General features: G+C 44.0%; 1 protein-coding gene across 1 annotated transcript in view; it reads left to right on the forward strand.

The window, feature by feature from the left end:
* Nucleotides 1-17,040: 17,040 nt before the first annotated feature.
* ARHGAP22 (Rho GTPase activating protein 22) overlaps nucleotides 17,041-27,039 on the forward strand; it is a 123,065-nt gene continuing 113,066 nt past the window's right edge. The window contains exons 1-2 of the mRNA XM_074154615.1: nucleotides 17,041-17,050; nucleotides 24,857-25,056. Coding sequence (XP_074010716.1) covers nucleotides 24,877-25,056 — 180 coding nt within the window. The 5' untranslated portion in view covers nucleotides 17,041-17,050; nucleotides 24,857-24,876. The remainder of the gene's footprint in view (nucleotides 17,051-24,856; nucleotides 25,057-27,039) is intronic.

The raw sequence follows: 27,039 nt of genomic DNA on the forward strand, positions 1-27,039 counted from the left end.
ACCACAAAGTGGAAATGCAACAGGCTCCTCAGCGGCGCTGTGTCAGATAGGAGTCCCTTTTGCTGTGACGCTTTTCCAGGGCTGGAGAGCGGTGGTTGAGAGCTGACAAACCGGCAAATTCCTTCTGCAAGGCTGCCTGTCAGGATGCTGGTTCAGACACAGGGTCTCTAGGGCTGTCTCTGCCTGGAGGAAATGCCTCTCTGTAAGTAGGCAACTGAGACGTGGAGGTCTAAGAAGGCTTATTGAGTAATAAGAGTTGTTAAGCTGTCTGAAAAACAGACACCAGTCATGACGTAAAACTTAAATAATTGTTTTGTGTCTCAGTGCATTGGTCACTACACAATGCTTAGAGAATGTGCAGATGCCTCTAACTTGAAGGAAGGAGAAGTCTACCTTGTAGAAGTCTGGGACCAACATATATTCAGAATTTAATCCGCAAGGTTTTTCCTCTTCATGCCAATTATGTAGCAAAAAAACTAGTACCAGAACCCGTGTTCCGATCATCGGCAGAGTCACCAGTGCAACAAAATTGGCCAAAGTCAGTCCCATGGCTTGTATTTTATTCTGCACAACTGGAGGAGTAGCTTAGAGATGAAATCCATCTTAAAAGTCATCCTGAATGCACAGATGACAAGCGTATGACTAAACACTTAAAGTAGACATGCCAGGCTCTAGCGGTATTTTTATTTTCTATTTTTATTTCATATTTTTTTGCTCAAATGAGATGAGATTAAAGATGAAAAATTCAAACAGCCTGCATTTGCCCAATACAGGCATTCCTGCCAGAGATAGTCAGAGCTCTTCGTTTCCCACACACTTATTTTGTCCATACAGACCATAAATACGAAACTATATGTTCGAGTTCGAGGTATCACCTGGTCTGTGTGCCCAAACACAGGCAGCCTTAATTCTGAGCATCTTTTGTGCTGGCACCTTCCTCTCTGAGCGTCACCAGGTGGCAGTACGACAGAAGGGCTTGCAGGGCCTGCTGTTCCATGAGGCAGCAGAAACCACAGATAGCTGTTGCTACACGGCTCGTTTTCATAATTGCATTTCATAATTGCAGCTTCCATTTCTTTTCCTCAGTCCACCTTAAATAATGAGACAGGCAAGTATCACAGCACCAAATATAATGACTTCCTTTCCTGTTTATTTACTTTCAGCACTTTGAGCATTTATAGGATTATATTTTCATACTCCCACCAGCCTCTGGAATGGACAGGTTTTGGTTGGGCACCCAGCAGAGAAGCCACTTGGAAAACGGGGGTCTGCTTTGACCCTCTCACTCTAAGGGCACAGATTATAAAGGTGTCAGCGCGTAGCAGAGCAGATAAAAGACTGTGAATGAAGAACGGACCTTTTTGGGGAAGCAAATTACTTGTAAATTGGGTCAGCTTTCACAAAGGAAAAAAAATAAGGACCATCTAACAGAAGAGAGTTTTTTCAGTACTTTAAAAATTAAGCTAGTGGATGTTTTGTTTTGAAAGGGCATTTTTCATTTAATTATTGAACGAAGATATTAGTAAGGCTGGATAAAACATAACATAAACAGAATATCCTGAGACAAATGTAATTTGTGGGGAGTTAAAAATTTTTAGAGGGGATTTAATAATTTTTAGAGGGTTATTTGGTTGTTTTTAAACAAAAAACATCCTATTCATACAACTTTAATGAACAGTTTAGTTCTGTCTCTGTAAATCCGGTAATATAGAGCTTTTTGTTACTTGGTTGTTTGTTTTTTTTTTTTTCCCCCCAAGCTGCAAATTCCCTGCAGGAACACAAGCTTAGAAGCTGTCTTGCTAAGGATTTAGAAGCATGGGTTGGGGGGGGGGCTTGGTGCTACAAATTTCTGATTTTCAAATGAAGTCTCTCTATGCAGACTCATTACATTGCAGCTGCTATGAGTGGACAACATCCACAGGAGATCATATCTGAGAAGATATTTGTATAAATACACAGTTGGATAGTCCAAATAAGTCTGCTCCATACATTAACAGTGGGGCAGGGAAAGGGGAGAAGTATTTGTCACTTTTGTCACCTTCCAGGAAGCGGGTATCCTTGTAAATTAGATGCTGATTACCAAAATTCAGACCAGTTTTATTAGGTTTATATCTGCTCTAAACTGAATGATTTTAAAAGACTATGATCCCTAAATTTTTTGATCCAAAAATATTTCCAGGAAGAAATTTTCAGGTCACATTTTTGCTTCATAACTAATATTACTTATATTAAACCCATTTTATTGGGCATTTTTCTTCCATATAACTTGAAAAGTTTATCTGAGAGGTCACTATTACAATCTCCATTGCTCAGGCTGGAAAACAGTGACATTCAGAATTGAAGTGACATGGCCAGGGCCACTTTGCCAGCCAGTGGCAGAGCCACAGATATTACCTGGGCCTCTAAAACTCAAGTCCAGAAATCACTAATAATTGCAACTCTATTTTAATTTCATTATTGTCTCTCCCTCTGCTTAAAAATGATTTGAAACAGAAGAAAAATGGGCCAGTGTTAAAATAACAGCACCGTTGAAATTTTTAGCTCCCTTCGTTTTTCACCTAGCCTCCAGTTTTCACCCTAGTTTCATTTTGAATCAGATCTGCCTAAATGACTGTATTTTTCCCTGAGACAGCAGGAGGAGATACGTTCCCAAGGATGCCAGCCTCGGTCCCCAGTGTCTAAAATATGCATGCACTGCTCTTTGGTTCTTGCCACTAAAAGAAAAAAAAAATAATCCATTCTGCAGAGATAGCATTGAAGTTTTAAATAATGCATTTCTGTATCTCCTCTCTGAATCAAGGCACGTAGATGACAGATAGGATAAGTGATCGCCCAGGTTGCTGTGCTTTAATGCTGCTTATTCATGAGGTCCTGCACCTCCTGACTAAAGGATATATTGCTGTTACTGTTCTCAAAGGTGCAAGGAAGGTCTGAGGGTGTAGAGGAACAGATGAATGAGGGGAAAAACAGTAATCTCTCCAGGCTTTCACATCCCACCTGTCCCAGGAATGTCAGAGAAGCTCAACCAGACAAATTTTGTTGGGAGATCTGAGTGAGAGCAGACTGATGTCAAGATACAAGTGGAGGCGTAACTGTGTAGATAATACAATTAGAACCAGAGACCTGGGCTGGACGGCACAGTTAACTGGGACTTGGTCATGGAGCTTCTTTTGACATTTGAGGCTCTGTGCTCTGCTTACATAATACAAAATCCAAACAACGTGAACTACTCCAATAAATTCTGATCCATCCCATTCCAGCCACGTTGAAAACCTCTGAAGACTGAGATCTCGCTGGCTCTGTGGTTATCTGCCCCAGCGCTGCACAACCCTCCCAGCAAAAAAGTTTTTCCTATGCTCCAATCTTAGTTTCTAAGCTGAAACTTGGGGGCATTTCTTTTTGTTTTAGCATCTGCTACTACCAAGAAGTGTTTAGCTTCATAGTATTTGAAACAGTGTTTGGTTTCATAGTTTTTGAAACTGTCCTTTAACTAGTTGTGGGTTACTATTACATCCCCCATTATCCTCTTCAACAGATTAAGCAAGTTTTTCCCTCAACCCTTCCTTGTAGGTGATGGGCCCCCTCATCCTCAACCACCCAAGTAGCCCTTATTCAGATTTGAAACAGATTTCAAGACAAGTACAATTTGGGAAGAATTTATTTGTATTTATCTTAATTATGTTACTCAGTATTTTATCTGGCTATGAGACAAGTTGCAGTGTCATTGCCATTCTATTTTAGATTGGAAAATATCTACTAGATTTTATATGGAGCAGAAACAAATAATTAAAAGTCTCTGATTTGCCCTTGGGTGTCTCCAGTAGATATTACAGAAGGTAAAAAGACTTCTGTTGGTTTCATTTATAAAGTTATCATCTAGGCACAAATTTAAGTTAAGCACTGGTTGTCTATACAACTAGAATCCGTTCTATATGCAATTTATCTCCTTACCCTGTGAAAGGCAAATGAGATGCAATACTTGGAGCCACCCTGTCTCAGTAACCCTGTGTTTGCCTCCATTACTGAAGAAAACTTTGCTTGCAGACATGTTTAGGAATACTCTCAAGCTGTAGCTACCCCCTCAAGATTCACTCTTACATCCTGAAATGAAAGATGAATTACTTCTGACCTATTTGTGGAACGTGACTAGATGGGAAGGAACAGTGACTGTAAAAGAATGATAAAGATGCCCGGAAATTGCCTAGTTTCACTCTGCAAAACATTCAAAATTATTCTTGTTTACAGACTCTGCCTTATCCCTCACTCCTGAATATAATTCCATGAGATCATAGTTCTATCCTTTCTTAGTAGCCTTGATGCATTTGGCATATTCGCCTCCTCCTCTGGGAAGCATTACCCCTGGAAAGCCCAAGATGCCATTAGGCTTATGCATTTTCTTAATTTTCAGCCAAACCTAAAGAAATTGCTCCATTTCTTATCTCATGGCCTTAGGTAATCCCCGATCTGAAGTTTTTCCCGAACTAATAATTTTTCTCAAAAATATCTTTGAGTTTCTAGTTGTTTCTAGAGCTGCTCTAGAACATCTGCACAGCCTTCTCCATCCTACATCATCAGCTTACCTGTCACAGATATAGCAATTTCTTGCTATATCTCCTAAGACTGCCAATAAAACCACTGGTTAATGGCAGCTGAAAGACTAGTGGTCTTTTTCATCTGGAAAACCAGATGGCATCACAATCAAGAGGTTTGAACTGGTAATCACTTACCCTGGAAGCAAGGGTCACATCAAACTGTAATTTCTTCTGGTCGTTACATACTTGAAAAGCTGTCAATTTACGTCCACTCTTCTTCAGCAGAATTTCCTCAATTCCTGTACACATAATTATTCTAGCTTGTCTTGCAGAGGCAATGCTGCTGCAGTTATTGATCTCAAAATGCACACCATGGTTCTTCTTGTTTCTTTGGGCCCTTTTTCATCAACTCCATTTTATACCATATGAGAACAGATTGTAACCGAAGTTGCAATCTAAATAAACTGGATCTGGATTTCAATGGTGCCAAAGTCCAGGGAGATTAGATCTTGGGCTTCGATCCAGATGCATCTTGCTGATGAGTAAAGAAAATATATCAATCAGCTAGTTACAACAAGTCCTTGGCCTGCGTATGGAAGCAGAAGATGAGGAGGAGGAAAAAAGGATATGCCGTGTAATAATTGGTAGGTGACAGCATGCTGTGTGTGCAGCCTGGGGAAACAGAGATCCATTCAATACCCCCCACGCAGATTCAGCAACTTCACTGGCCCACGCACTCTTTCGACTCAAGCATCCGACACGTTTCGTAGCCTCCAGCCATCAGCCTGGGCGCCAACAGATGAATCATATCTTCTGCAAGTGTCCCTGCTGCAGTAACTTATTATCATTATCATCCTCTGCACTTAGATACCACTTGCCAATCCCAGGTCTCAAAACACGGCATGGAGGTGAATAGCACCTAGGACTGAATGTCTTGCTTGTAGCCATGGGACAAGGCTGGAGACGTGGCCTTTCTAATCCCTAGGCCACATCACCTTCCTTCATTAAGCATGCTTAGCAATCAACGGTAAACACTTGTGATATACAGAAGAGTTTTTCCACATTCCAAACAGGCAGCAGATAATTAATGAGCACATTTATTTTTAGATTCACGTAAGAGACAGATCATAGTGCCTCTCTAGTACTTGGTTAGTCAGCTGATTTCTAGCCTTGTAGATACTTAGTGGTCTATGATAGACTGTCATTCTGGATTTGGACACGCAGAGAGATATAACCATGAGAGCAGTGACTTCCAACAACTGGTATGTACCTTGGCATTGGTATCTCAAGCTATCAGGAATGTCCCTCTTACCTCAGATCAGTCAGTCATAGAAGTCCTACTGCCTACAGCCCAGCAGCGTCCTAGGTCTTTCCGAGAAGCCTACTAAATCGGGCCACCTTTAGCCCAGCTCTGAAAAGGGATGACCAGCAACAACTACTTGCTCCTAAGGCGAAGGAAAGGACAGCACAACAGGGTAGAGTGCAGGCCCCACAGTACCTAAATAAGGAGGAAAGACATAGAAACGATGGTCAGGTTCAATCAAGAATCCAGATAAAAAACATGCATTCTGATGAAGCAAGTCTACGGTCAAGCCAGGAAAACCACCCATAGCTCATAGTCAGAATTATATCAGATGAAGCTTACAGTATCAGACACAATGCAGCAAATACTAGGGATATCCACAGCAACAAGGTGAATACAAGGTCAAGCTGAGAAAAAAGTCCATAGATCACAGTCCAGACACATATAGGTGAGCTGAAAATCAATATTCCTACAAGGCAGCTCAAGCTGGAAGCAAAGCCCTGAGCCTGGGCTTATATGGAGCTCCTGGGCCTATGGGCAGAGGGTGGTGGCCAGGTGAAGTCAGTCAGGGCTGTTAAGATTATTAATGCACTTAAGGGCTACAACGTAGGTTTCTGTAGCATTTGTAGAGTATGCTTAGGTGCAAGGACAACTCTACTACTTACTGTGACTCCTGGAGCTGTATGCAAGAATTTTTTTGGTGTTGTAACCCCAGGCTTAAACAGCAAGGGCACAGAAGAGTCGTGTTCTGAAGCAGCAGGCAGGCCTTATGCAGAATTGCTGGTGCAAGGACTCAGGCTGAGGCTCAGCTTCAGGTACTCTCAAAATGGGCAGCCTGCCCAGATGCCTTTTGGGGCATTTCTGTTGAAATTCTCTAATCAAGGTGTTTTCAAACTCCCCTCAAGGATACCTTTGTGAGGTGAGAGGGAAGAACTGGTGTCACAGAACTTTATCTCTCTTTTCCTCAGTTCTACCACCCCTGTACCTACCAGCTTTTATTTAGCAATGAAATATGGGGCTAATATATCCCTGGTTGGGCTGGATTAAACCAGTATCCTGTTTTTCTGCTACATGACTGCATATTCAGGGAGAGACCTGATGCAAATACAGTGAAAGTAAAACTACCACGTATTATTCCTTCATTCTTCACATCTTTACAATCCTTTAAGTGAAATTACTGCACTGAAATAATTGTCCCTATATGAACTGCCAGATGAACTTCAGTGTGCTTAAAACGTGTACTCTTCAGATTGCAATTGCTGTCCTTCACAAGCAATTAAAGTCATCAATACCGTTACCATTTGGAAGCAGCATCTGAGTCAGGCAAAACTTGATGTAGGGAGAGTAAGCTAAATCAGCCGTTACTCAGGGTTTTTTTCCCCTTCTGCATCACCATGGACTAGTCAGAGGTCTCCCACCTTTTAAACAGGGGCTTTTTATACAGAAGGGTGTATGATCAAATAGCCTCTTGCCAGGTATATGTGTTGAAGGGGCAGCTGGAAGTGGTGCAGGACAGATGCAGGTGAAGAGTTGACTTGGGCTACAGATAAAGTGCATTCCCAGCCCTGCTCCATGGGCAGGGCCCCTGTGGGATGTGCTTCTGTGGAGTCAGTACAGCTGAGGGACACACACATTCCAAGGAAGCTCACTGTGGGATGGAAAAGGGGCTGTGAAACTCACAGGAGAATGAAGGTAAATACAAACCATTAAGATATGTTGTCCTAATCATTCTGCTCCGTCTAAGGAGTTCCGTACACAAGCTTCAGAGATTAAACATTCCTGTAAGGTCTGGTTCCTTTTGGACACTACCTTTCTATTGGACCCATTCTCAGTGTTTCCTTCAGGAAGTACTTTAACTTTTCCAGCAGGGGAACCACTTGCTGAAGGTGACTGTTTTTTTCTCTCCCAGCTGGCATTTTTTAATAGCTTTTTTTTTTTTTCTGCTGACAAATAGTTTATTTGCCCCAAAGTGTACATCTGAGAAATTCAGGTCTGAATTTATTGTGTTTAAGCTGGGGAAAAAAATAGGAAACTTTTAACTTTTAAAAAATCATTTAAATGATGTTTCTTTTTTGAGACTTGCTTTAAGAAGGGCTGAAAATATTTAAGTCAAAGGAAAACATATTGGATCAAACTGAATATTTTTGTTTACATTGAGTACTTTTTTATTTAACCAAAAAACCTTCAAAGATAGCAATTAATGTTGAACTTGGCTGTTATGTGTTTGAATGTTTTTATTGTACCCATGAACACGATAATTATTTATATAGGTCCCTCTATATTGTCTTTCCCCAGAGAGGAAATCAAGCTTTCATGGGAAATAACGTAGCAGGATGAAATGTCCCATGTTTCCCATGAGGTTAAAAGTTCAGTTAGCTTTATCTCATGTCGTGTTTTACTGTACACACCTTTCGGCTTCCTGCTCAAACTGCAAAATGATGTGTATAAACAGCATCGAAGCAGACAAGAAATGCTAAAAATATGGAGAGAGAAAGAGTTCTGTTTAAATGGTGGTTATTCACCGTATCAGGACGCTTGCGAAGCTTCTTGGCCAAGGGATCACCAGTTGGCTCCTCTTCCCCATGCTGAATCCCAGCTAATACAGATTATGAGTGGGGAGATAACTGCAGGATTCAGAACAGAGACGGCAGTTCAGATCTCACTTCTAGCCTCATCTACAAGTGTGCAAATCTGACACAGCCACCATGAACTCAAAGATTTACCATCACTGCTAAGCAGCTGGTTCCACCAGCAGCTAAAGGTCAAAAGCAGCTTAGCCATCGCTGCAGCCTGAACATCGAGAAGTACAGCCTCTGCAACGGGCTGGAGAACCTCCTCCACTATTGGAGATATGACTTGATGGCCAATATTCAGTATCTAAGATATGATGGATCTTGGCAGAGGAGGAAGCCGCCAACCTCAGAAGCTTTTTGTCAATGCAACAGATACAAACCTGCAGGGCGATACTGCAGGGCAGCCTCATCGCTGGGGAGATACTTGCCCCCTTTTCTACAGTGCAGAAGGACCTGCTGGGCAGGTGGGGATGGTGAGGAAGGAGGTTGTGCTGAGTAGCCCAGGTGCAGGATGTGTAAATTACTCAAATTTGATTTTCATCTAAGTATCTGTTTGTAGTTTATATATACTATTTAATAGTATTTCATCAAATGTGGGTCCTTTCCTCTCCCCATTACTGATTGCAGACTTCGTGTCCGTCTGTCCCTACTCCCCTGCCCAGGGAGGGGTGAGGAGCAGCAAGGAGTCCAAATAAAAATGATGGGTGCTAAAAAGGAGTCATGCCTTTCCCCTGTGCCCATCCTGCCAGGCTGTCAGTGTAGGCAAGAGAGAATTTTTCCTTCCTTGCAGGGAGCAGTGGGTCATTCCTCAGCTCCCCGGCTCCCACCGGAAAACCTCCCCGGGAGGGATGGGGTGCTCAGCAGGCAGCCCTGCCCGCCGCTGCCCTCTGCACCAGCGCACTTGGTATTTCTTCTAACGCCCAACCTTATCAGATGCTCAAAGCTTCTCGGCGTGTGCTTCGTGCCCTTTTTTTTTTCCCCCTTCCTGGCTGGGGCTTGGAGAGGAGATTCGGCTCCTGTTCTGATCCTTGTCGAGCCAAGGCGTCTGTTGAGCGCGACCGGAGGAAGATGCAGCGGGGGAGTGCGGGATCAGCGCTGCTCCCTGAAAGAGGCATATTAATAACACCGAAGCATGGCCAATTAGCAGAAGGAGCCAGGTCCGGCCCTCGTGTCTGCGTGCTAGTGATTTATCGACAGTAATTACCGGGGCACTTAATGCCTAGTTTGGATGGGAATTAATTCGAGGCCGGATAAATAATGCATTAGGGTTTATTTAGCCCCATGTGAAGCGTCGCCCCCGAGCCAGAGCTGGAAGCGGAGAGAGAAGTGGCGCTGGAGCGGAGAGCGGCGGGCGCGGCGATGCGCGGGGCGGCGGCCGGGACCGGGACCGGGACCGGGACCGGGGCCGGGGCCGGGCGCTGAGGCTGCGGGCAGCGGAGCGCCCAGCCGGGAGCATGCTGAGCCCCAAGATCAGGCAGGCCAGGAGAGGTGAGTGTGCCTTCCCGTCCGCCTCGCGTTGTGGGCAAGGGGACTCTTTTGCCGGTACGGGGAAACTTCCCGGCGGTGGCGGAGACACCCCCCCCCCCCTCCCGCCCCCCGAGCTGCCGGCCCTGGGGAGGGCAGGGGGAGCGAGCGGCGCTTGCAAAGGTTCGGGCAGAATCAGCCGTAGGAGGAGGGAACCTGTGCTTGTCTTCGTCTGCAATGTCAGGGCTGAGCAGCGGGGATAATTCAAAATTTGTACTCCTTCCTGGGACCTGATGGAGCCTTTGCACCCCTGTGGTGGTTGCCAACGTTGTGTTTCTAATGCTGAAATTAATTGTAACAGCTGGAGGCAGTTGTGACAAGTTTACCTGCAGCATCTTGGAGAAGCAGTCTGCTGTTGCACGTTATCCCTCCAGGGCTGGAAGCAGGAGGTGGGGCAAGTCGTTCTGTGTGAGCTGTGGACAAGACAAAGGAAGGAAAAACCTGTCCTGGGTTTGCAACAGCTGCTTTGAGCAGTCGTTCAGCCCTGCGAGGTGTAGTATGCGGTGTCAGGAACGCCATCAGCTGGGGCTGGGCACAGCCGGTGTCTCTGCTCCAGCTCGCCTGGAGGAGATGCTCTGGCAGGGGATGTATTGTGTGATCTCCTGCTGCAGCACCAGCTCCTCGGCTGACACGGCATTTGTTGAGCATCGTTGCCATTCGCAGCCTAATGACAGTCTCGGAGGATATCTTCCCACCCATCGGAAACAGAGGCCAGATTAATGTCATTTAGGAGCAAAAGCAGATGCAGTCAGAAGAGTATGTAAAGATTAGGTTTTTCTTCAGCCATGCCAGCATTATAAAATAGGAAAGCGTCACTGTGATTCTGAGAAAGGTACTTCCAGCCAAATGTCACTTTGCATCATATAGATGAAAGCAGTACTACATGCTGAACAGTCCTCAAAATACCAACAGCCCATTAAATAGCTGTTAGTACCTTGGAAGGAAGAAGCTTCCTGCTATCTGGAGGTGTCAGGATCAGAAATCTACAGCCTCAGCCACAGTAAAGTCATACATACTAATTTTTTAAGTTACACAGTTTTCTAGAAGTTCAGCAAGTCTTCTGTAGGTGCTGTCTCTTTGCCATCCCGCTTCTAAGGGGTGTCAAATCTCCTTCCATTCTTTGATATATTTGTTATCCAGCATTCCTGTGGGCTGCTATAGCTCTGATGAGACAAGCTAAATGATGTGACTAGGGTGGTACAGGAAGTCTTTGTCAGAGCAAGGAACATAGGCTTTCACAACTGCTATTCTTCCGCTTTCTTCAATTCATCTGGAAGAGACTAAGTTGTATATTAATATATATTGAAGTCTAGTTATGGGACAGATATTATTCTAGATCCTTGTGGGCTAGTGATGCTTGGGAGACAAACTGGAGTGCACCTTTGTGATTCAATTTCAATTTATAGCGGTATATGTCACAGTATCACAGAATGATATGGGGCTGGAAGGGACCTCTGGAGATCATCTAGTCCAACCCCCTGCCAGAGCAGGGTCACCCAGAGCAGGTTGCACAGGCGGGTTTGGAATGTCTCGAGAGACGAAGACTCCACCACCTCCCTGGGCAACCTCTTCCAGGGCTCTGCCACCCTCAAAGGAAAGAAGTTTCTCCTCATGTTTAGATGGAACTTCCTATGTTCCAGTTTGTGCCCATTCCCTCTTGTCCTGTCACTGGGCACCACTGAAAAAAGACTGGCCCCGTCCTCCTGACACCCACCCTTTAAGTATTTATAGGCGTTGATCAGATCCCCCCTCAGTCTTCTCTTCTCCAGACTAAAAAGACCCAAGTCCCTCAGCCTTTAATATGTCATTCTCTTGGGGTTTATTCCATTTGCTTCATTAACTGTTCAATGGTAGGTTTATTTCTGAGAGAATTTAGAACTCCTGAAAAGAGCTGGCTTGGTGGCTTTTAAAACCTCAGGAATTTTCCTACTTTTGCAATACCGTGGCAAAGCACTGGTAGCCTCTTACAAAGGGTACCAAATTGGACCTAATCCTGCAAGGTTCTGTAGCTCTTGCTCACAGGAGCTGTAAATAGGCAGTGCTGAAGATGCTGAATGCTTCCTGAAGGTAAGTGTGAGACTGAACTGCACGTGAAATGGTAGTTCATGCTCCCTGGACTCTCAGCTGGGGTTGCTATTGAAGGTTCAGGTGGTGGGCAAGTAAAGTGTTGAGAAGGCTGCAAGAATCTGTTGCTGACAGTGAACATCAACAAGGGCAGGAGATCTGTCACAAGCTGCTGTGTGAGTTCGACTGACTTTTCGGAGTAGTGGCCGATGGCTCTGCCATTGAGGACTTAGCTGTGTCAGGGAGGCAGTGTGTTCTCTGAGCAGACAGAATGAAGAGAAGGGACAGGGAAGGATACTCTGGGTACAGCCTGTGGTTTCACTTCAGTGTGGTAGGAGGGAGCAGTAAAGCTGAACCTAGGAATGGTCATGGTGTACATTCCTTGTGGTTGAATTACTCAAACCACCTTGCTGCATGTCCAGCTCTTTGCTTCAGGCTCCCTGCATCTATGCAAATAGGAATGATGCATCTGCTCCCCTTGTTCTTCCAAATCTCTGCTGAGAATGTACCTCCAAACCTTCATTTGTGATATCTGATGCTGTCATTTTTGTTTGACTTGTGGATGGTCCTTAAGAAAGCCCCTGGGTTTAAAGACATTCAGGCTTTTGAAAGCACTGAGTCTGGACTCCAGCCTGACAGCTGGGGTGCAGTTCTTAATCTCTGTGAAAGGTAGGGTAGAGAACAAAGATAGTTTGCTTTACTAGAGGTAACTGTCAAGTGTAATGCAGTCCTTGCCGTTCCATCAGCAAGTTTGCATGTGTAACTCAGAAATGTACGTTCAGAAGTACATTATGTTTCCATAAGACTTAGGAAGGTGTAAAATTTCACAGATTGAAAATTTTAATGTGCATAAATGGGCCTTCTGGAAAATCATTCATCCTGGCTGGGCCTGACTGGATTTTGCATTATTTTTTTCATCTACAGTGTTTTACATACAGCAGTTGGCAGAGTCCAGGATTCTGAAATAAGTGACTGCAATGGAAAATATCTATTTTCACATCCTTTCTATGTGATGGGGCATAGAAATACCGCCTTCCAGAGTGGAGGCAAGTTCCAGCGTGGAGAGCAGGGAGAGCAGTTTTCAGACTACATCCTCCAGTCTCAAGGAACGTTTCATTGTTTTTAAGAAATGAAAAAAATGAAACAAAGCACTTGCTCCTTGGTTTGAGAAGTCTCAAATGGGTGATACCTGCCCAGTTTCATTTAAATGTGCTGGGAAACGGAAGTTGGACTAACTAGAAGGTAATGCATTTGTTTTATAGTAAGTGGTGTGATGGGATTGCCCTCTGTAGCAAGCGCGTTTGCCTGCTGACATGATTCTTTACGCTATTCCTATCTTCAGCACAGGCTGTCTCAGCTGTATAGGTACGAAGAATAAATCTTCACTCCTTACTGGGACTTTGTACTTACGGGCATCCGACATTACGGAATTGTCTGCACTTTGCTGGCCTGTTATTTCTGTTTGCAGCTTGCTCATACCTATGTTACAGTATGTTGAAAACTTTCTTCACGGTTGTAATAATTAAACTTTTGCTTGTTTGTTTGTTTAATTAAAACTTAGAGCTTGGAAAAAGTGAAGGGAGACATTTTGGCTAGCTGGCCTGCTGCAGACGAACTGGTTTTACCTCAGGTATCCTTCTGTACAGCATTGGTAAAACAGAGTTATTTCTCAGTGAAGGAAAAAAAGACGGAGGTACTTGTCATAATTCAATTTTAATGAAAAGTGGGCTTTAGCATGCTTCAAACGTTTCTAAGGATGTTGTATAGTAATGCTGCCAGGAGGGACTTTAGAGGGTAACGTACTATTTTAGCCCTCTGGGAGTGTGCACATTTACAATGTAAGCTTCATGTGCTTGCAGCGAGGACAGCTAGGTTTTAATATTCAATGCCTTTGTGATGGTGTCATTGTATTTTTAATGAAAGTGCTGTGTCTTGGATTACAGGAGCATGAATACCCTGTATTTAAACTGCTTTCTTATGGCAGTAAGGATACGTGATTGCATGATTTTTCAATCGATCTCTGTCCTCGATTTTTGAGGTGCCTGAGGAAATCCAACCAGATTTGAAAGCAGAAAAGGAGTGTCAAAATATATTTGACTTCTTTAAACTCAAAGAAAAATGGTGGCAGGACAGAGTAAAGATAACCGTGACCTGTACACCTAGGGAAAACTGTCACATAGTGCTCAACAGAAATACATGTTTTGAAAAACAATGTCCAACTGACCATCCAAAAGATATGTATTGGCTGTCCTGTAAGAGCACACCTATATTCAAGTCAGTCAAAAAGCTAAGGGACGTAGGAATGTACTGGGTTGTCAGGGATGCGGAAGGAACCGGGTGTTTGAGGAAGATGAAGAGGAAACATTATACAAGTTTGAGGAACATGTAGAGGAACTGAGGTTTGAGATCAGAAGTTGTATTTTCCTCTGGCATTAGGGCCAAACTGGTGGCACCTTCCCGCTCATCTCCCTCAGATGCCAGCACTGTGGACCTCAGAGACTGCTTGGTGCAGGCAGCTCCTCAGGCTTCCCTTCAAAGTCGTGCTGGGTGAAGGGCCTGCCTTGCACTGGGCAGTGAAAGGCAGAAAAGGGAAACTCTCCCATGTGTCTAGTCCCCCACACCAAATGACAGCTTAGTACCTGCACCCACTTAGCTCTGCAAAGAACACTGATGCTTCCGCAGCCCCACACTGCAGCTCTGGTTTGAGGGGCTGATGATCATAGAATCATAGAATTGCCCCGGTTGGAAGGGAGCTTTCAGATCGTCAAGTCCAATCATCAACCCAACACTGACAAAACCAAACCATATCTCTGTGTCTACCCGTCTTTTAAATACCTCCAGGAATAGTGACTCCACCCCTTCCCTGGGCAGCCCATTCCAAGGCTTAATAACCCTTTCAGTGTAAAAATTTTTCCTAATATCCAATCCGAACTTCCCCTGGCGCAACTTGAGGTCATTTCCTCTTGTCCCATCGCCTGTTCCTTGGGAGAACAGACTGACCCCCCCCCGGCTACACCCTCCTTTCAGGGAGTTGTAGAGAGCAAGAAGGTCTCCCCTCAGCCTCCTTTTCTCCAGGCTGAACACCCCCAGCCGCTCCTCACAAGGCTTGTGCTCCAGACCCCTCACCAGCTCCGTTGCCCTTCTCTGGACACGCTCCAGCCCCTCAATGTCTTTTTTGCAGTATGGGGCCCAGAACTGGACACAGCACCCAAGGCAGAGCCTCACCAGTGCCCAGTACAGGGGGTCAGTCGCTGCCCCAGTCCTGCTGGCCACACTGTTCCTGATACAGGCCAGGATGTTGTTGGCCTTCTTGGCCACCTGGGCACACTGCTGGCTCATATTCAGCCAGCTGTCGACCGACACCCCCAGGTCCTTTTCTACCAGGCAGCTGCAGCTGCTCTTCCCCAGGCCTGTAGCACTGCATGCGATTGGTGTGACCCAAGTGCAGGACCTGGCACTTGCCCTTGTTGAACCTTGTTGCACACAGCTATCCCAGAGCACGTGGGAGGCCAGCACCTTGGCACCTCCAGCTTCCCAGGCAAATAGTAACACCCAGCTTCCTATTCCTGGAACCAAAGTAAACAGCCCTGGAGCTGTGAACTCCTCCAAACACTTCCCTCGGCCCCCAAGAGCCCACCAACATTGCTGAGAGCACGCCAGCCCCCGCGACAGGGAGCAATCAGCAGGACTAGCTGCAGCTGGCATAGCAGAGCCACCATTAACGAGGAGCCCAGCTGTGAGGGGGAGGTTCACAACCCTCCTTCTTTAACTGAGTGTATCTTTAAGGCAGGAGAGGCAGTTTCGGGAGCTGTGTGCTAGAAAGGTATGTGGGTAAAAGGCTCGGATAAAGTGTTGGTAAATATGATTTGTTTATGGCTCACAGTTTGTGAGCTGGTGGAGAAAGGAGTCTGTGAGGCGCTGGGGAGGAAGAGGTGGCCCTGCCTGTGGTGTGGGTCTGTGTTTCATCTTTTTGCTTTAGAGGAACATGCAGTAAAGCTGCTGGGTTGAGTTTTAAATCCTAAGGCAATGGTAGAGCGGCTGTGGAGGAAGGTGTTGGGGCTGGAGCTGGTGCACTGTTGGATTAACTGCCCTGAAGGCAGCGGGAAGAAACAGGCCCAGACTAGAGGATAAAGTAAGGGGGAGAAGTGAAGAAGGAGGGAGCTGGATGTCCCTTCTGCCCATGTGCAGCCCTAAGGAGGTGAATGAAAGAGGGAGTTCCTTCTGCTCCTTGGTCCCAGGTCACCCTCCTGACCCTGTGCTGCTTTGGCACAGGGGTGTGCAGCAGTGAGCTTCGTTAGTAGCTGTGGGCTGCAACTGCTTTGTCTCTGTTATCCTGGTGCAATGGCCATGTGTGTATAAAGGAAGGGTCAAGAAAGTGGTATTTGTGGGATTCCTCCAGAGAGAGGTTCAGATTCCCACTCTTGCTTTGTGGTGTGTCCCATGAAGAAGGGCCCACACTGTTCAAAGGTGTGTAGTCCTCTCAGCTCTGTGGAGATGCCCCTGTCTTTCCACATAGGAGCTATGGTGTGTGCAGAAGTAAGTGCTGCTCTTGGCAATAGCAGCTTTCTGCCCCTGCCTGAAGGCTTAGGCAGGAAATCACTCTCCTTAGGAAAAGCCCTGAGAAGTTTGCAGGGAGGCAGGAGCTTATTAAGCGCAGGCAATCTGAACTTGAGATAATGAGCCGTGGCCTCACGTCCTGGGGAGGGGAAGGGGCCTCAAGGAAGAGCAGTAATTCAGCTCTTGGGGTAGCCGGACTGCTGGGGAGAGAACTTGTGGGGAGGGAATTAAATATTAAAAAATGAAAAAGCCATAGGCTCTCTAATTACCTGCAAAACACCCACTGAGTGAGTACAGGGTGAGACTGGCAGGGCTGTGAAGAGCACAGTGGAAGCACTAACAAATGCTAGAACCTCTCTCCTGAGAGGAGTCACCTGCTACTTTTAGTGCCCATATAAATGTATTCCTCTTCGTTGCAAGGTTACTATCAGAATGACTTGTTTTCCTTGCTGGCTTTCCCTTTACGTTCACAGTAGCTGAGAGGCAAGCACAGCAGTGTAAACAGCTTAATTTGTGTTCTCTAGCTCCTTACATTATGGGCAGAGCTAGTTTGAGGCAACAGTAAAGGCAGTTGCACACTTTTGGGAAGGGGAAACCCCCTTGGTGAGGCTGCAGTATTGTTTGTCTGGTGAGCTGGAAGAGGAAAGGATCTATGCCTAGAGTCTGCCCAGGCTGGCATGTGTTTAAGGTATTTAAAACTAATATGGGGGAGGGAAGCTGCTGCTGACAGTCCTTCTAATAGGTGTTCCTTCCACAGAGCTTTATTGTGTCCCCCTTGTGCCCAAAAGGCAGTAAATTGGTCTTTATGAAGAGCTAAAGAGAAGAGATACTAGGGTTTTGCTGTGGTTGAAAAAAGTTACTTTTAATATCCTTCCTCTTAAATGCAGGTGTTTAAGAGTTATTTATGCTTCAGTAAGATAGTCATCCTGTGAACTGGTATCAAAGTCTAAAGAACAAACCTATGGTATAAGGAGCTAAATGACAAGGAAGCTGTATCTATTAGTTCTAAGGTGAGAATGTACTCTGTTGCAGAGGAAAGGATTGGGTTGATCACAATCTCCTTGGGAGAACTGTAGGTGCAGGGTTAATACTTATTCCTGTGCAGGCCTCCAGTTTGGGAGGAGCCACCCTTACCTTATTGACCAGTGACATCTTGTTACAGATACTTATAGCTAAATAATCTGAATTGAGTGCTTAGGTTCAGAGTATGCATTAACGTAGGAGTAAGAATTCCTGGAATTCTTCTGCCTTTGTCCCCCAGGTCAACCCTGGTGTTAGGGCACATCCCTTAGTGACCTGTTGTACCAAGGAGGCAGCAGGATTTGTTTGCACATTGAAAGCAGGTGCAACAAACGGGCACGTTGAACTGTTGGTCCAATGCTTTGCCCTGAGAAGTAGGGTAGGAGTGAGTACCTTCCTGGTGGTTGGATGAGGGAAATAAGAAATATAATGTTATGGCTGAATTCGGTGAAGTTTATTGCTGAAAGTAGTTGGGCCATGGTATTGCTTCAGTTGCTTTTGCTGGCGGAAGGCCTTGACAAAGTTTTCCAGGCTCTTGATTACTTTTTCAGTCCAGAATAATTTTGGGAAGTGATGTCCCACGCAGTGTGGCAGGCAAACGTCTTTGGTGCTCATAACAGTGTAAGGTGCCAGTGATGCTGGCAGCCTCTGCAGTGTCTGAATAACACAGACCAGGTGCTTGGCGTGGCACAGGCATTAGTATTTCTTATAAACACCTGGCTGACTGGAGGGCCTATGACTGGTTTTGGTTGTTACGCTGCTGTGGACTTATGTTTGTGCTGCATCTGAAGAGCTGCAGCTTTGACCAGGACCCCACAGTACTTGGTGCTGTATGAACTCAGGGAGTCCCAGCTCTAGTCTACATGTTACTGTGGTCAGCATTTTTTTGTTTGCTCCACAGTCCACTATGGCTGGGAAGGCTATTGAAAACTAAGTCTTAAAGCCATGCCCGTAGGGAGAATTACAAGAGGCTTTTTTTTTTTGCTGATTGCAGAGGGAATATAAGGTATTCATCCAGTCTTCCTTCTGTGACCCGGTTTGACTCACTAAAATAGCAGGGAGAAAAAACCTTGAGATAATTTTCTGCCATTCCAGTGAGTTACTGTTCTTATAAAATGGTCTCACCTTGTCAGAGAAGTGTGGGAACGTAAGGCTGGGTGTATCAGCAGAAGGGAAGAGCCGTGTGGGTGTAAGGAGAAGGGAGTAAGGCTTCCCTCTTCTGGCAGCAGTGAGCTGTAGCTCAGCGTGGTTGTCCATGGAAATACAGAGCTTTGCCAGCAGCAGAGATGCCTTCAGCAGTGCTTGGCAAGAGGGCAGCTCTAACCAACCAGCTGGAGAAAATGTACAGCTTTCAAGAGATTCTGCCATGGTTCAGTGGGAGTGGAGAGCTGGGGCTTGTGTTTGCTGGATAGTTTTGTAGTCCATTGTGTGTAAGAAGTGGACATGCTTTATAGCAACACACCAAATGGCTGTGACTGAAGTGCTGATCTCTCCTCTGAATAATCTGCGGTGGATCCAGTTGGGAACTATCAGAGGATGGTGCAGATAAAGGGACCTGAAAATTAAAGTACAGTCTTTTGCTCGGAGCAGGTTTCTGTACTTGGGCTGCCCGTCAACATGGTCTATAACTCTGATAGTACAATAACAAAGGACTCAGCAGCTTGAATTTGGGGCTCTGATCTGCTGGTTACAGAGTCAGTTGGACAGTAAGGTTACAGAACTGCTTCCTATGTAATGCGTGTATGGTTTTTCTTGGAAAAATTTACGGGTTTCCAGACTCTCTTGTTTTTCCTTTCATTTTTTTTTCAGCAATATCTGATGGGTGGCCATCCTTTCATATTTTTATTTTGGCTGAAAGAAAACCAAATCAAAGAAAGGCAGTACAACACAGCACATCATCTTGGTCCATAAAATGTTCTGAATAGACAGGTGTAGCTTTATTGAACGGAAGTAATGGAGCACAACCTGCTCTTATGGTAGCGTTTCTGAATGTGGTGTCCTCCAGGTCACAAAACGTGAGCAGGCAGGTGGCTCTGTACAGATTTCTACTCTCTTTGGCTTGAGGGAGCTAAAAACCCTTGCCAGTCTCTTGTAACTGATATCCTTCTCATTGCCTAAACACATCTCATCACCAGCCACTTCAAACGTTCTGCCTTTAATTTCTTTGCTTATTGTGTTTCAAGATGCTAAATTCTCAGATTGTGTGGAGGAAGTGGCTTGCTTTCATTTGAGCTTGCTGGTTGTGGTATCTTAGCAATCAAATCTAAACGCAAACACAGATGTGTAACGGACACAAGACAAATCTAAACCAAGTATTTTATTTCCTACAGTGTGGTAAAGGGAAATGCAGTATCTCTTTCTAAGGCATATGACTCTTGTGTTTTCAGTACATCCATTTTTTCAGGCAAAGTTTGAATTAAATAAAACAACTGAGAATATTGTTTATAGTATGCAAAACCACTTCCCGTTGTGGCTAGTACTTTAAACAAAGATTGTATCAGAAATAATGCACATTGTCACAATGTCATTTGATTGAAGAAACACTAGAGCAAAATGCCTTCGCTGTAGGACAGTTTGTCAGCCAGAATCAATGATAATGGCAATATTGATTTAAGCTAACTGCCTATGAAATTTCAAGATTACAACTTTAATTGATATTGAATTGCATTGACTTGATTGATTTCCGTGTCCCTGATTTAAGTAGGTACTTATTGATTGCTCAGATCTGCGGTAGTGTTCAGGGCTATGAGCAGAAGAGACTGTATAACATTGCCAGGCAGGATTGAGCTCAGGAAGCAGGGATGGTATGGACAGGGAAGGGAAGGAAAGAAGTTGTCTCTTTTATGTACGTGCTTATGGTGGAAAACAAATGTGATGAGAATACAGGAACGTGTACGCTGCTTGGAGGCAGGTCAGAGTTGCAGAGAAACTCTTGTACAAGTGGTTGGTCCTCGGTTAATGGGGCAAGGAGGAGAAATGGATGAAGAGTAGCTTTAGCCAGGGCTGAGCTGGGATGGGGACAAGGATTGCTATTGCCGTAAGGAATGTGGCAGTGTGGTGCCATCCCATTTGGTCCATCGGCTCCTTAGGATAACCTTTGAGTTTACTATTAAAGACATTGCGACCAAGTGTGGGGTTTTGGAAGGGAGTTATTTAGTGTAGCCCAGGCATTTTCACAATGGGCATTGATCATCACCCCACTGCTTTTGCTTGTATTCCTCCTTCCATCTCCATCTACACATGAGAACTTCCATATGCCAGTGCCACTACCAGTCACAGGAGTATTTTCAAGGTCCGCAATTCTGGTTCCTGCCTTCTAACGGCTTGTCATCCCAAAAAACCAGTCTTTGCTCATTGTTAGTGTCACCTACAGGGCAGCAAAGATAAGGGTCTGCCTGGTCTTGCCGTGCTGTGGTTGCCTTGTTTCCCTGCTTCCGAGTGGGAATGTCCTGTTGTTGGCACTTCAGTTCTGCTGCACTGTGCAGATGAATCTTATACCTTTTTCCAAGGAGAGCTTGAAATCCTTTCTACATTGGTTTCTGTTTAGAACTTATGTGTATGGCTGAATCAATAGTCAGTGAATGAAAATGTGAAGAGCAGAACCAAACTGTGTGGCGTTATTGAAAAGGCATTACTGGCTCAGAACTCTGGAGCATGTCAAGTATTTGCTGAGGAGTTGTGAGTCTGATTGATTGATTTTTCTTCCTTACGCTCTGCTGATTCCATAATTCTGTTAAATAGTTGACTACTAGGAATATATATCTACCATTAAGAATCAGGGTCTTGATGTACTGGATCAGATTATCAAAGCAGATATTTTGATCCCAGTAGTACGAGGTACCTGCTGCTTTAAAGCAGGCTGTGCTCATCCGTGAAAGCTTGCTTCTGACCTCTATGCAATTATTGTATTCTGTGAAGCATGCAATATAAACATCAGTGCTGTTAATAGCCATAAATAATTCCTCCTTCTAAAAATGTCTATCTGATTCACGTTGTTGACTTACAGATGAGGTTGCTAAGTATCTCCCTAATGAAATTAACTATTACAGTCACGACTAGAAACTCTGAGGAGATGGAAAGCTAAGATAGCATGAAGAATTAACAACCATAGCTATTGACTAAGACATGGTGCTGCTTAAAATAAAAATATGTAGATATACATTCTCTTCACTATAATTAATAATTACTAGGTAGAGCTGTACAAATAACACCAAAGGATGTGTGACAGGAAATAGGAGATAACGTGTTGGGTTATTCCAAAACTAGATGTTTGATGTCTTTTGTGAAATCTGTGTCAATAGAGATGCTAAAATAAAGGTAGTAGGTTTCCAGTTAAACAAATCTAATTTCTTTTTTGGGGAGGGCTGAAGAGGTGAAGCAGGAAAGCATTTATATACCTATATGCAAGTCATGAAAATTGGAAACTGCTGGGAGTTGCACGCTTAATCTGGAGAGTGCTGAGGTGCTTCAGTATGTGCTTACTGAAGTATGGATCTTGGAATTTATTAGACTAATTGGTTAGGTTAATAGCCAAGATGTTGCCTTAGAAATATTATAGTTCCATGTGGCAAAGCAAATTATTGGGACATTTGTTCTTGTATTAATATATGTTGTAACATGAATGAGGAAAGGAATCTGGGACGGTCTAAACCAGATTACGGTTTGGTCCTTGCTGCAAAACGTGGCCTGGGATGAGGCAGAGGTGGTTCCTTCAACTAAATCCTTATGGGCCTCTGCAACAGAGATTTAAATGTGAAAAGTCTGTTTTCTTACTCCATGCGTATGAAATAGGATCCTCCATTTCTTGGCAGTGATGGGGGGCGCAGGAGGTGAAGTTGTTCTGGTATTTTTTTGCAGTCACTGCTAGAGGGCACTGTGTTGCCAGAAAGGGATATATTTAAGGCATGAGGATCTTAGTTTCACAGTGAAAAGAAGTTCTTTATATATTTTGCTGGAATGAAAATGCCTGTCTGTGATAGCTCAGGCTACAGTGAGTAGACAATAAGCCTGGACACATCAAAGCCTGGTTTTAAGTGAATTCTTTATTAAGATTTTTTTTTTAATTGTTTTGGCTATATAAAAATAATCAGAATAGAGGAGTGCTGGGCTGCTTGAGTTGCTGGTAAACTTTGCTAATGTAGGACTAATGCTGTATGTGAGCTCAGGTTAAATTCAACAAGGTATTTTTAGCCAAAAATAAGGGAAGGGTAATTCTGAAAAAGCTATGACACTGCATCAGCACCTCTTATAAAATTTCAACTTTTTAATTAAATTTTAAAGTAAAACTAAAACCAAAATGAAATCAATTTCTCACAGAAGGAAATAGTTATAGTTTGAAACTTAATTTCTCTTGATGGAGGCACAAGGCAAAACCTGTTATTCATGAGAGCAGCAGAATTTTCCGTAGCAGTTCAGAGAAATGGGAGAAAAATGAATCCCGTCTGCCTTTCAGACAGGGCTTTCACTGAGTCTGAATTTTAAGATTAACAAAGTGATGCCACTTTCTGCCTGCAAAACTGGGAAGTTGTCAGGGGCCAGACTGGGTGCCTGCTGGATGGTTACAGGAGAGGTGGGTGGGTTTTTAAGGGACACACACAAGTGTATATGATATTATAGAAGTGGAAATTGCCGTCACTGAGGCTTTTTGGTAATGAGTGATGTGGTACCATTCAGATCTGCCCTCTGCTGACAGAAGCATTCAGCGTGTAAAAGTGCTGTTTTTATATTTCTTTACAAAGCAGAACGTGATGGTCTGACGGCCAGGGCACGGGGAAGGTCAAAGCAGATTTTATCGCAGGCACCAATGTGATTTCCCTCACTGGGTTACACTGAGGACGCTCTCCAAAGATTTGACCTCAGTCCCCAATCTGCCTCTCCTACGGCAGTTTGCTTCATGGAGAGAAGAAATATGATCACGCTTAATGTTGCTATTATGATTTTTTTTTCTTTTAAATGTTTTTATTATTATTTTCCCAAATCATGACCTTCACTTAATTTTTCTTTCTTTGGCATATGTTGTCAGTTCTGTCACTGTGTGATGTGGCACCAGGGGCAGAAACCGGAGTGAGGTCGTAACACCAAGGCCACGTTTTAATTGTCTGAACCCAAAAGAGGCAAAATTAGACAGTACTTTAAGAGGCAGAGCGTTGTCCTTTGTTGTGACAGGCTGAATTAGCTGTGGTGTGTCAGGGTGCCTGAATAAGAAGCTGCAGCAATTTACAGTGTTAATGTAAGACACCAGTGATGTAGATTTACTGGTACTGGCCTGTAAACTGTAGCCCTGTTTCAAGGGGGCAATTATAAATTGTGCTTTAAGTTAGTTGGATGTAGAAAGTGGAAGGACCAGGATCATGTTAGCATTAATGAAGGAAAATAGTATGAGATATTAAATAGCTGTTATTATAAGATACTTCATAAATCCAAAGGCAGTAGAGGTGGAAAGGACCTATGAGGTTATCTAATCTATCCATTCTAGAGGGCTGGCTGCTGCCTGCAATATATAATCATTATCTGCTACTCCAGACTAGCTTTAAATGCCCCAAGCTTCAGGACTCTTATTCGCAGGCATGTGGGAGGAGAAGAGGAAGGAAAGGGTAATAGACTTCTTTCCTTCTTCTGAAACTTTTTCTGAGATTTACATTTTTTTTCTCTAGGTTGTCTTTTTTTTTTTATTTCAGTTGTGTTTTTCTGCTTCAGTGTCAGAAAACTGAAGAGTGAGGTGACTCTGGTCATTCTGGGTAGCTAAGTTATCTATATTTTACTATTTCCTTTTTGATTCTTTCTCAGTTTTTAGTCTCTTTTTGCTTTTTCTCATTTTCTTTCCTGTGGCACCTGGTTTCACTGTCCAATCACCCCAGTAGTGGTCATATGTGGAATGAGAATATTTTCTAATACTCTCTCCTTCCTTCTTTTCTGTTCCCCCTCACCACACTTACACACCCTCACTGGGTAAATATCCCTTAGGAGAGAGTAATATCATTATTCTCATGTAGAGCTGGAAGGCAGTAATGACTCTCCACAAAGAAAAGTAACGTGAGCAGTGAAGTCTTGATGGAGGTATCGTCACGTAGAAGGTTGCTAGACTGAGCAGTACCAAAAGGTTGATGTTTGTCTTGTCTTTGACTCTTGTGAGCTTGAATGTACACCCTGAAAAACAAGTACCTGCTCAAAGCAGCCGTGTAATGGTCTGTCCATGTCTGAGAGGTATGGAACAGTAGTTTAGCCTCTCTGTGTGTTCTTATTCTTATTTCTTTGTTTCATTTACTCTGTAATTGCTTTTTCAGCCCGGTCAAAGAGTTTGGTGATGGGTGAACAGATTGGGCCTCCTTCCAGACCTTCTTCTCCAAACCCTCAAGAACGCGTGCTGAAGTGTGGCTGGCTGAAGAAACAAAGGAGTATTATGAAGAACTGGCAGCAGCGGTGGTTTGTGCTGCGTGGGGACCAGCTCTTCTATTATAAGGATGAAGAGGAAACTAAACCTCAGGTATGACTGGAGAACTGTAGGGCATGTTGGTGGTGACTTCTTTGTGGGTCACGGTTACTGCTTTTATTGACAGCTCTTTCCAGTTACTTTCCTTCAGCCAAAACCATACACACTTAAGGAGGTTCAAAGGCAAGAGACATCGCAGGGAGACTTAGTTACTACTACCGAGGCAAATGGTAGAGCTTGGGAGAAGGTTAGAAGCTGTTTATTTACCCATTAGAGCATGCTGAGCTCCAAATCTTAGTATGCTCATCGATGAGACTGGAGTTTGACAGGAAGAGCTGTAGAGTTACAGGTTACTGAGGCAGGAGTGAAAACCCCTGTGCTGTCAGCTGGGACTCGTTATCTCCCAAATAATCCAGTGTTAAGGAGGGAGGTGAGCCAGCTGCTTAGGGCCAGTGTGTGTGGGTAGAGTATGTAGGTTTTATTACATGCCAGCATGTGGGACTTGAGAATGGGCTGTAATATGTGTTTTAGCATGTTTTGCGTACACCTGGGAGTTACTGCTTTTCTATGCAAATTTTGAGGAGAAAGAATTTACGCAAGGCTTTGTGCTGTGTCTGGAAGGAGGAGTGTGTGTCTGACAGCAAAAACTAATTTAGCAGACCAGGGAACAATGTGACCACCTACAACAGGGAGAAAATGAAACTGTCTGAAGTTTGCCTTTATCAAATCTTTTAGACTTTATGGAGTGTGAATGAAAGAGAAGAATAGTTTTCCTGGTGGAAACCATTGGTTAAGTCTTGCTGTGCAATATGTATAGGACAGTGTCATAGAACTGTCCCAAAGTAGACCATGGAAAGAAAACAGGCAGAGGAGAGGGATAGAATCAAAACGTTTAGGAGCTTGCAAGGAGAGAAAAGGTCAGGTAGTGGTTAGATAACTTATTAACAACCACTAAATGATAATTGAATAAATTGAACCACACTAGGGCTACTTAAAATGGTGTCGGTTTGTCCATGGGACAACCAATGTGTGTAAGAAAGCTTTCCGAAGCACATTTATTTTTGCGAAAGACTTAGGAGAGTCTCATTAACTATGTGCCAAGTAGCTGTAGGGCGGTTTGCTGGTGTTAAAGGGTAATAGACAGTCACCACGCAACATTCCCGTGGGCACATGACATATTTAACTTGCAACTTTTTTGGTGGTGAAGACTTAAAGATTTTTTTAATAAAGTGAGTATTGCACATGTCTCTCTTAAGCCAAGTATTAAGTAATGGAATTTTAGACTAACTTCTTGCTGCTTCACATACCTTTTGTGAGTGTGTTGCTGGTCTAGCACCAATTCCTTACAATTAAACGTGTTTCTCTAAAACAAGTTATAATGAGAGGACAGCGCTCGTGCACATAGGGTGAGGACACTGCCATTGTCACTCTGGATCAGCACTAAATTCAGGATGATTTTCTCCTCTCACCCTTCTATATCTACATCACTTAGTGTGGGGATGTGTTACGCTACAGGGTGGGATAAAGCTTACAGCTGAGATGAAGAATCTCTTATTCAGGTTCTTCAATATGCCTGTAAAATATTCTTGCAGCATTTGAGCTAAGGGCTTTCCTCATTGCTCTAATCTATTATGCCGGATATTTCATGTAGTCATTGTTTTGACTGTCAGGCCTCTAACCAGAGTCACTGAACAGAGGGAAGATAATTGAATAAGCTAGACAATGTCCCTGTTCTGCTGCCTCCTGATGAGTCAGTACAGGCATTACAGAGTGACAGACAGCCTGGGTAATATCATCACCATCCACACACTCATTAGAGCCTGTTATTAAACTGCTTGATACAGCTGCGTGCTTAACTCTTGCACATAAATTTCACTGTAGAGTGAGAAGGGAAATGTATTTTCCCCTGTGAGCCTGACACACGCATAGTAGAGGCAGGAGCATGTTGGCTGCATCTTATGTCTTGCACTTACCTAATCAGGGATTTGATCCATCATTATGGACAGCCTGCTGTGTAAAGGTTACAGAGACTTGAAC

The sequence above is a fragment of the Numenius arquata genome, chromosome 10 (genome assembly GCF_964106895.1).
Source record: "Numenius arquata chromosome 10, bNumArq3.hap1.1, whole genome shotgun sequence".
NCBI classification, from domain to species: Eukaryota; Metazoa; Chordata; class Aves; order Charadriiformes; family Scolopacidae; genus Numenius; species Numenius arquata.